The 10,583-nt window shown below is 31.9% G+C and overlaps 1 protein-coding gene across 1 annotated transcript in view; it reads right to left on the bottom strand.

The window, feature by feature from the left end:
- LOC106684417 (metabotropic glycine receptor) overlaps positions 1–10,583 on the bottom strand; it is a gene marked incomplete in the record, with an annotated part of 252,339 nt that overhangs the window by 111,824 nt on the left and 129,932 nt on the right. Inside the window, 1 exon segment of the mRNA XM_067050546.1 lies at positions 4,248–4,462. Within this exon segment, the coding sequence (XP_066906647.1) occupies positions 4,248–4,462 (215 nt within the window).

Raw genomic sequence — 10,583 nt, 5'->3', positions numbered from 1 at the left:
TATTTACTGTTTACTATGATTATAAGTTTTAAATAATACAATAACATACAACTGCATTAAAAATATACACAAAAAGTAAATTTGAAGTTAGTTACACAATGAAATGATACAGACATGTTGGAAATCTATCTATTGATAGAACTCTAGAACTCTAGAATAAAATTTCTAGAGGAGAAGATTTCGAGGCCTTCTTCATTTTCTTTTCAGATGCCTTAGAAAGGAGTGGGTTTGAGTGGTTAAGAAGTTTATCATGGAAGGATTGGCATCTGTTTATGGCCGAATCAGCTACATATTGAACATTGAGGTCCTGATGGATGAATTGATTTGTGACAAATTAAGGAACACTAAGGACCTTCGGAAGGGTTTTGGATTGTTTGAGTTCGATGGTTTAGTGGAGCTCCATAGTACAACTCTGTACGTTCAGATAAGCGTTATTGTAGTCATATGTAATATAATATGTATTATAGTCTTATGTAATATAATATATATTATAGTCTTATGTAAATAGTTAAAAGTTTAGACCGTTTATCTAGTAAGTATTGTAATAGTCGGAATCGACGAGCTTTCCTGTCTTTTCAGTCTTTTATGAGGATTACAGATCAGTTGTGTGTCCAGAGGTTGTCCTATGTTGCGGATCAAAAGGAATAAATGGAGTGTTATTAAGAGATACTGTTGGGCAGGAAGTCATGGGTTTAGGACGGAGGGTGAATGTGATTTGGTGGAATTTATTGGAATTTATTTAAATCCTCCAGTTTTGACACCCCTGTGATGTGGAAATGGAGGGTTTACGATACAAGGGTCATAATTCACTGATAATAGTCACGTGTCATCGGCATACGTGGTGAGGTGTTAGGATGGGTTGGAGTGTCAGCTGTAAGAACTTTATAAAGGATAGGACCTAGTATATTACCTTGAGGTACACCTGAAAAAATGAGGAAAGTGGGTTAAATAAGCGCTGTTGTGATTTACTTCAAGTAATCTGTCAGAAAGATAAGAACGGATAATGAAGAAGTAGGTTCAATATTAAAATAAAAAAAAGATTTGACAGGTAAACATATCATTTTCCTTCTTTGCTTAAGTAGTGGCAAATCTATTAAAAAACAGTTTTGTTTTTTTGTTTTTAATATTTTGTCGTAAACCTTCGTCTTGCCCCACAGTATCTTTTAATAATACCCCACTTATTCCTGTTGAACAGATCCGTTACTTAGGGCTTAATGTGGACAAACGACTGACATGGAATCCTCATACAAGACTGAAAAGACAGGAAACTGTTCGTCGATTTCGACTATTACAACATTTACTAGACAAACGGTCCAAACTTCCAATCCATTACAAAAGACTGATCTACATCACTATTATAAGGCCTATCTGGACAAACGGAATTGAGCTATGGGGCTCTACTAAACCATCTAATTCCTCTCGAATCCAATCCTTACAGTTCAAAATCCTTCGTAAAATCCTTAATGCTCCTTACTTTGTCACAAATCAAATCATCCATCAGGACCTTAATGTCCCCTATGTTGCCGATTTGGCCAGGACCAGATACCAACAACCCAAATCAACTCGTTTCTAACCTGGCTTCTCCTTCACTACCTAATAATCGTCCTAGGCGTCTGAAAAGAAGATGGCCTCGAGATCTTCTCCTTTAGAAATATTTTTGGAGTTCTATCAATGGGTAGATTCTCCACATGTTTGTATCACGTCATAATATAACTTACAGGAAATTTACTTGATGTGTATATGTGTATACAGTTGTAAATAACAATAAATAAATTATTAAAAAACAAAATTTGTTTGTTTGAGGTTTTCTCTATATTCTACCGTATACTGGAACTGAGTTGTTACAACTCTAATAGCTTTATGAAAGTCTATAGGACAACCTAAGTAAAGAAATTAACCGCAATCTATAGAAGTTCCTTTGGAATACGTCCGATTCTAAATAAAATAAAATACTTTTTTTTATTTATTTTTTTATCACATGTGCTATTATTCAGGCAAAACAGCGATATGCAATAGGTTTGACCCATGTAATAAAATTTATTTATATGAAAAGACCAACGCGTTTTTTTAAAAATATTTAAATTGAATTTATTAACAGATAATAAAATTTATTATTTTTTTTAATTAAAGCACCAGAACTGAGGAAAATTAACTTTTATAACGACTCAGTATGAATAGAACTAACGAAATGGGGTCGGATGGCCTCGAAATTCTAAGGTAATTTCTCGCTTAACATTAGGCCAAGAAGTATAAAGCTGAACGGGGAAAGTAGGACGCGGAAGTTTCATTAATTTCTTATTTCATTTCTTTACATTGGCGGAAAAATTCTAAAATGCTTTCCAACATCCCAGCTCTTGGAGAAAAAAAAATTAAATAAACTTAGAACAATGAGGTCGAGAGATGTGTTCAAAAGCTAGTTAATTTGAAATTAAAAATATCAATTAAAACAGCGATAATACATTCCACACGAATAAATTGAATTGTATTTATAAAATAAATATAATATTGAGCCTTTTTTTAAATCGAAATTATACTTAATTAAATTTACTATATTTACAAGGAGTGTCGAAATTAAAACAAATTATTATTACTTAATGGAGACTGCTGGTGTGAATTTAAACAAAAATTCTATGCAAGTTAATGACATTAACTGTTTACTAAGAAAAATAATTAAAACTTGAAAACAATAATACACTTCCATTGCCTGCCAGTTCGGCCACTGCTGCTGTAGAAGAAAGATGCCTGGCCAGTCTTAATGCTCAAGGTAATCATTTTTAACAACATTTAAAATGAATGTTAATCATTAGTAAAGTAGTTCGAACACTAATTAATTTATTTATTATAACCTAAATAATATATGACAATGAAAATCTTTATTAATGAACATCTACTAAATCAAGTGTCAACGGATATACTTCATCTTTTTTGAGATTTTTAATTCATATTTTTAGTCAGAAAACTTGACCCTGAAACACTCTGAACGTATATAAACAAAATATTATAATCATTTTGAGTTTATGACAGTTATTTATTAGAAGATATATATTTTTATTTATTTATGGGCAAATATAACTTCTATTTGGTGAATTTTTATCTACATATCTAACATGTCAACGATCATGACATGCTCTATATAACATTTATACATAATAATTTAAAGATTACATTATTCAATAGCTAATAGTATAAAAAAAAAAAAAAAAATCTGATTGTCTTTTAGAATTAGTCAACAACTTAAGTATATTTGTGAAAATTAAGAGAAAAACATGATGACTTTTTTTTTTAAATTCAGAAAGACTGATTTTTTTTTAATATTTAGTTATTGCAAATTTAAGGTTAGCTACGATATTCTCCATTTGAACTACACATCTATATAATCAATGCTTGGACATAAATCGAATCATCAATTACTGTAGAAGATTAATTGAACAATGCCATTCAGATGTAAATCGTGAGAGATAATGGACGCGTGGGGACATGTTACTGATCCAGCCCTCAGGGGATTTCAAATTTTGAATCAACTGATGGGTTCCTGAGTAGACTTTCCAATTAAAACAATATATCTTATAAAAATTGTTATAAATTTGTAAAATGATCTGAAAAATGTTTTTTTTTTTTTAAATCGAACAATCATGTAGATAATTTTTGTTGTTTCAGTGGGATATTTTAATTAGCATGAATGAAAAAGCTCTTAAGTTTATTTTAGAGTAAAATACATTCAGAAACTTCGTTGAATGTATTTTTTATTTTTACTTTATTTAGGTTTCTGTGGCTATCCGACCTTCGTCTATACACTATATTCATAATTGTTCGTATTATTTTTTGCTACGTTAATCCATATTTACGGTTATTTTTATACTAATATATTATTTATTTATGATTGATGTTAATATAGATTTTTTTTTTGTATGTTCATAAGGAATTTTTTCATAAGGGCATCTAAAGGACCCACTGAACTAAATACAGATAGCTGTCCTGTATGCTGGAATCCTCAAATAAAACACCAAGAAATTAATTTAGATCGTCGACTTACAAGAAATCGGCATGTAAATATCAAATTAAAATGGGGCTACGCCAGACTAGCAGTGATGTTTCCGATTATGAACATAAAATCTAAATTAAAACTGGAAATCACAATTATCCATTTAAAACCAATATTGCAAGCATAGGGAAGTTTTGGACGTAGCATCGGATGTTAAGTGTAAGAAATATTTCAAAATAAAGTATTTATAAATAATCTGACTTACTTGTAGTGAATGAATGATCCCACCAGTCAGTTTTGCACAGATATGCCTTAAGATCATCTGCAGTTCTTCCAACGATGACTAGAGGAGGTGCGACAATGGTGCGGATCAGAAGGAGAACTGTAAAGGCCATAACGATCATACCAAGACGCTTCAAGAGATCCAAATCTGTTATTTTAACTGCCTTGGCAGATTTCACTCTAAAGATGACAGAAATCCTGAAATGAAAAAAATAAAATAAAAGAATTTGAACATGAAAGAAAACATTTCAATCACGTAACTGTAAAAATGTTTTTATTTCAAAAATCTTTATAAGAAATTTTCAGATAATTAATTAATTAAAAAAAGAATAAAATGGGCGTCATAAGAGATTACATGTTCAATTAAGATAATAATAATAAAAAATTATGAAATCTCCCAAACTCCTAGTCCTTTTACTGTAACTTGAGTATGAGATAATTCGTTGAAATAAATGAAATTTCGAAGTCAAATCGATTGATATTGTTTTAATTTAATTTTTATAGTAATTATTCGTGATAGCCACGTCTGCATCATCATGCGATATAACTATGACTAAGATATAGATATAATTAGTCGAAAATCTATCAAGAAAAAAATCACCCTACGATCTAGATAAAAAAAAAAATGTGATTGAGGATTGGCAGACTAATAAAAGTTAAACCTTGTAATATAATATAAGTTAAATGAAATAGCTTTGTATTTTTAAAGAATAAGGATTATCAATCTGGAGGTCATATTGGTTTAATATTTCATCTTCTTCTTTTACTGACACAGCAGGCGCATGAAGCTACCTTTGGCCTGCTCAACGCCCACCAACCATCTTTCTTTATCTTCTGTAAGAGTAACTGGGATCCTGAGTTGTCGCAGATTCCGCCTCACAGCATCCCTCCATCGGCCCTTCGTCCTACCACCTTGCCGCACACCATCCGGAACGTAACTGTAAAGTTATGAGCCACTCTTTCCTCGCTCATCCTCTTTACATGGCCAAGTCATTTCAGCCTCTGTATCCTTATGTACGAGGAGTTACTACATTCCTTATAGAGCCCAAAACGTTCACCATTTTTCCTTCTTCACCAATTACCATTCTCGCATACGCATTAAGATTCTCCTCAGAATTACTCTTTCAAACCTGTCTAGCATATTAATGCTTTTATTGCTCAAGGTTCAAATTTCTCGTACGTTTTGTACAGGGTGAACTTGGTGGTATGTTTAACAAGTTTGCTTTTGGTTAGCCTTACAATGGAGAAATAGGCACTATTTCCAACAGCAATTCTGTTTTAAACTTCTTCTTCTTTATCCTGGTTCTCATTGATGATAGAGCCAAGATAAGAAAAACTTCTTACTACTTCGAAATTATGGGGTTTCATTACAAGGCGACTCAGCCTCTGGTCCAGAGGTTTTTACGCAACAGTATAATTTTAGCTTTTCCCCATTAATATGCAAGTACTTTTTTCTTCGACATCGCTTCGAAAGCAGTCCTAATGTTCTGCAGGGATCTACCGATGATAAGGACGTCGTCGGCATAGGCCAGAACTTGCGTCATCTTTGTGAATACAGTTCCTCCCTGATTTATTGCTGCTCTATTTATGATTGCTTTTAGAACGATATTAAACAGGAGAGGAGCTATCGGGTCATCCTGTCTTAGGCCACATTCCACTTCAAAAGGATCTGATAATCCACAGGATTTTACTTGGCAGGTTGTGCTAATAATACTTCATAGTTAATTTTAAATAAAGCAATGAAACAATAGTTTTCTTTTTGCTCAAAATTAAAAAAAAAGATTATACTAAAACTGGAAAAAATTTAAAATTGAATAGGAAAGAAAAATGTTTTCACGAATTTGATAATAAAATACGTAATATGCTATGATTATTCTAAAGCCACCCACCTATGTCTGGGATCCCCTGTTATGGAGACTGCGGGGGTAGTAGTTATGGCCCCGGGTTTTAGTAGAAAATCCTATTCCTTTGTTATGTATTTCGTTCCTTTACCGAAAGTTAAAATAATTATGACAAAGGAATAGACAAAAGGAATTAGGATTTTGGCTTCAATAGGTCTTAACCTCGTTATCTTTTAATTGAAAAAAAAATGTCTATATGAAACATTGGTCATTTATTAGAAAACAATAACATGTGACACATACTTACAAGATGATTTGTTTGAGTATAAAGGGATGCGGTGAATGAACAAACACACCACAAATTATTTTTCACAATTCAGCTCTTAAGTTACTGATCGTAAATCAGAACGAAATTGGTGGGAGTAATTAAAAAAAAAATTTTCAGTGGTGCCAGCATATAAAAAGTAATAAACGAACAAGAGTAAGACTTTGGTTACCAAAATATTGACAATGGAATGAGAATTGAATTGTGGAACTGAGATACATTGATTCGTTGGTTATAGGGATAGGTTAGTTCATTTTTATTATAATAAATGTTTTTCTGAATTCAATAAATACTACATTGCTTTGGAATACACCCTTATAATATTCATTTTTCCTGGCTACTTATTACTTAAGAACTGCGTTTTATATTTTGGCAAAAAGTAAACTGAAACCAAAATAAGCCCAAAACATATTTGAAATATAATAATATACAAATTGCTAATTTTTTTTATATCAGATCGGCTTGGTGGGTCTTACACGGTTGGTATATCCGTATATAATTTTAAATACTATATAAAATGTTATAATTAAAATTTTAAAAAATAGATAGATAAGAATACTGGTTTTTATAAAAGAGAAAAGTAAAATTAAGAACAAAATATAATGATATTTGTAGACTTGAGAAAACGATAAATTGCTCTCTAATGGTAAAAAAAAACAAGTAAATTTGAAAAAGGGACGAGAGAAAAAAATAATAATAAGTAAAATAGAGGTAGTGTGAATAATGAATTAATAAAATAGAAGTATCGTTTATAATCATCATCATCTGTGGTGCAACATCTCTTGTAGAGTCAAGGCCTCCCGCAACTTCGTTCGCCAGTCCTCTTTAATCGTGTATAATAGAATTATTAATTATAAAATTTATAACAGAATGTCCTGCAGCAGCCTAGAATTCAGTCTTCGGGTTGAGGTTGGTTTTATCAAGTGTAGGTCACTGTACTTTTAACTATCGGCAACTGGGAGTGGAACTTCATGAACCGTTTTTTGATGTAAACCTCTAGTGTCTCTATTTGTAATTCCCGATGCAATTGGCTATTTCTTATGAACCAAGGAGTATTAACTACAATTCTTAGGACTTTTGGAAAGATTGTAATTTTTTCCTTTTCGTAAAGGACGCCGCTCCCCAGACTTTACAACCGTACATCAGCAGTGGCCTGAGAATTGTTTTAAATATTAGAACAGTTGTTTCTGGTTTAGTTTGGAATTTCTGTTTAGGATAGGATGTAGCATTGCTAACCTTGGGTAGGTTTGAGTTAGTTTAATGTTGATATGGTGATTCCATGTTAGGCGGTGATCAAGAATTCCCAGGTATATTACTGTTTCACTGGGAGGATTCCATTTCACATTTTTACCTTAGAGGATTAGTTCCGGTGGGTGTGGAGGGCGTGGAAGAGTAAAAACTTTTGAATTACATTTTTCAATGTTCAAGCTAATCATCCATTTAGTGGAATATTACTCTAGATCATTAAGGTGACTTTACAAAGTTTTCCTAGCAATTATTATGCCATCATGTTGAGAGAAGCTGTATCGTCAGCGAACATAGCTTTGGAGTTGTGTTTGGACTCGATGATGTCGTGAAGATAAAAGTTGAACAAAATGGGAGAAAGAACTGAACCTTATGGAGTACCGGCATACTATCACTAACAAATAAAATAAAAGTCTATTGTAAGAAGATAGTCCGGGTGGCGGTAAATAAGGGTATCAAGATAGTAGAAGAGAACTATTTTGCGTTAACGAACGTTTCGCTTCACTTAGCAAGGCTTCATCAGGGCTGTCAGATTGAAATAGAGATGCAAACTGAGCTTACACCTCTGTTTTAATCTGACAGCCCTGCAAAGTAGGGCGAAACGTTCAATTCCTACAATCTACTTCATACAGTCAACTATATTTTTCCAATAAAGTAAAAGTCGGTTAAAATAAAATATATATTCTATTTTAAGAATAAAGATCATTTATTGATGATATTAATAGTAAAATATATTTGTATCTGGTAGGTCCTGTTATTTTAGTATCTTCAGGTTGTTGTTATTATTTAATTTCCTATTTCGGATAATAACGGGCTTAAAAAAATAATGAATATGAATGTATAAATAATAAAATTTATAGAGGATGATTTTTATTTTTTTAAAAATTAAAATATGGATACGTTTACGCATTATTTCCTGAGTATTTAATATGGGCAGGTTAGTGGATTTTCTTTGATTTATTCTAAAGTGCCTGAAAACTGGTACAAATATGATCCTGCGAAATCTAGCTTAGGCGAGTCCTTGCTTCTTGCACAGGCTGACATGATTTTGGACAGGTCAAAGGAATTATAATCGGCTAATTTGAAGGTCATTCAAAATAATTATGTTTAGCGATTAGGAAAAAAAAAAATTGAAGTAGTCTCTTATTATAACATAAACTTTGAGGAGATGATGGTCTGGAGTATGGTCAGAAAATATTTGCCATTATAATATTAATTTATGGTCAACTTATAACATCTCATTATAAGATAAACTATTTGGCGAGAATATGTTGATATGAGCTCTACCATAGAGGTTGAACACAAAATTCACACAAATGGAAGAATCATCGAAGGCTATTTAAAATCAAATCATTACCCATTATTAAATTATTTTTCCCTGCTCTTAAATTATTTAGGTTTTCTATTTTTTCACACTTTTAATTGTCTCGTTCGTTAAAATCTGCAACAGTAGAAAAATATAAATCAGGGGCTGATTATGCTTTCGTTTGAAAGAGATGAATGGATTGATGCATTGGTGCTGAGTAATATACACACGACGGGTAATATACACACGAGTAATATACATACGATATACACATACGACGGGATTTTCTCGACTCTTTTGGCTATAAGTCGTAAAATAAGAAATTAAATCTACCAAACCGTTTATCTTTTACGCAATTTGCCAACGCCTCGGTATGTTTAAGGCGCTAACCGTCTTAAATAACGGTTTGTAACGGTGTTGAAGGCTGTCAAAATATTTGATTGATATGCCGCTTCGTGATAAATTGGGCTTTTGGGAACGGTCTCAAAGGCTGTTTTTAAGTCAGGTATGAGGAAAAGTTAGCACCGGGATTACTTGCTAGGTTTTGGAGAATTTAATGACGACAAATCTTTTTTTTTTTTTTTTACTCTTTTCTTGGTGAAATGATACAAGCTGCTAAAATAAAGGACAACAGATATTAGAGATATAACATGACTCTCCAACCAATGTTAGAATAGTTTGGTTATCTCTAGATAATCCACCTTATACAAAAGAAATGACCAGGCAATAGATAGTTTCTTGAATTAAAATTATAAATCGAAATCTGATTTATATCTCTATAAGATGGTTTCAAATGTGGAAAAGTTGCAAGAATCATTCAAGAATCTTGTAGTGAGTGCTTTATTAATTACAGGACTCACTGGGAGTATATTTACATGATTTTATTTCTATTTAAAATTGTATTACCTATAATCAAAATAAATTATTTAAAATAAAACGACTGAATTCAAATAGTAAACAACAAGGTTTAACCAATAATTTAGCCAATGAAAATATAATACAGTTTTACGCTTTTCATCTCTGAAGATTTTTTGGGCGCCACAATCTTTCACCACCATTAATTTTCTAATTATAGCATGTTTCCAGAAAGAAACCATCTATAAAATGAGTTCACTATTTTCTTTCTTTTTTGTTGGGTTCCAAAAATCTAGGGGGAAGACACCCGGATCCCCCTTGCTCCCTTCTCCTTACGCCCATGTAAATAAGATATAGCCAATCTAGACTTGAGGACAATGCGATCTTATTACTGGTTGGTTTTACTGTTCACTGGACAAAAGGATAAGAATAAGACCCCGTGAAAAAATATCAAGTTATTTCACAACGATTTTTTATCACTTTGATGAAAACTGAATAAATTTCAATTTATTTTATTATTTATAAATAAATAATTTACTTAACGTTAGGAGGATAAGCCATTGGGCGCTGTCTCCCTCATGTCAACTCATGCCATGTCTGAGTAGTACAACTCATTTGCTGGTTGTAAAGTACATTTACAGGTCCAAATAAAAAAAAAAATTATAAATAATGGTAAGAGTTAAAATTGATGACTCTGTTTGTTTATTCTTTTGTTTGTATATATTTTCAGAGAGTTTTTTTTTTATT

Source organism: Halyomorpha halys, unplaced genomic scaffold (assembly GCF_000696795.3).
Source record: "Halyomorpha halys isolate HHAL.00 unplaced genomic scaffold, Hhal_1.1 Scaffold579.1, whole genome shotgun sequence".
Lineage (NCBI taxonomy): Eukaryota > Metazoa > Arthropoda > Insecta > Hemiptera > Pentatomidae > Halyomorpha > Halyomorpha halys.
Note: the sequence above shows the minus strand (reverse complement) of the source record. Positions and strands in the feature narration are given on the sequence as shown.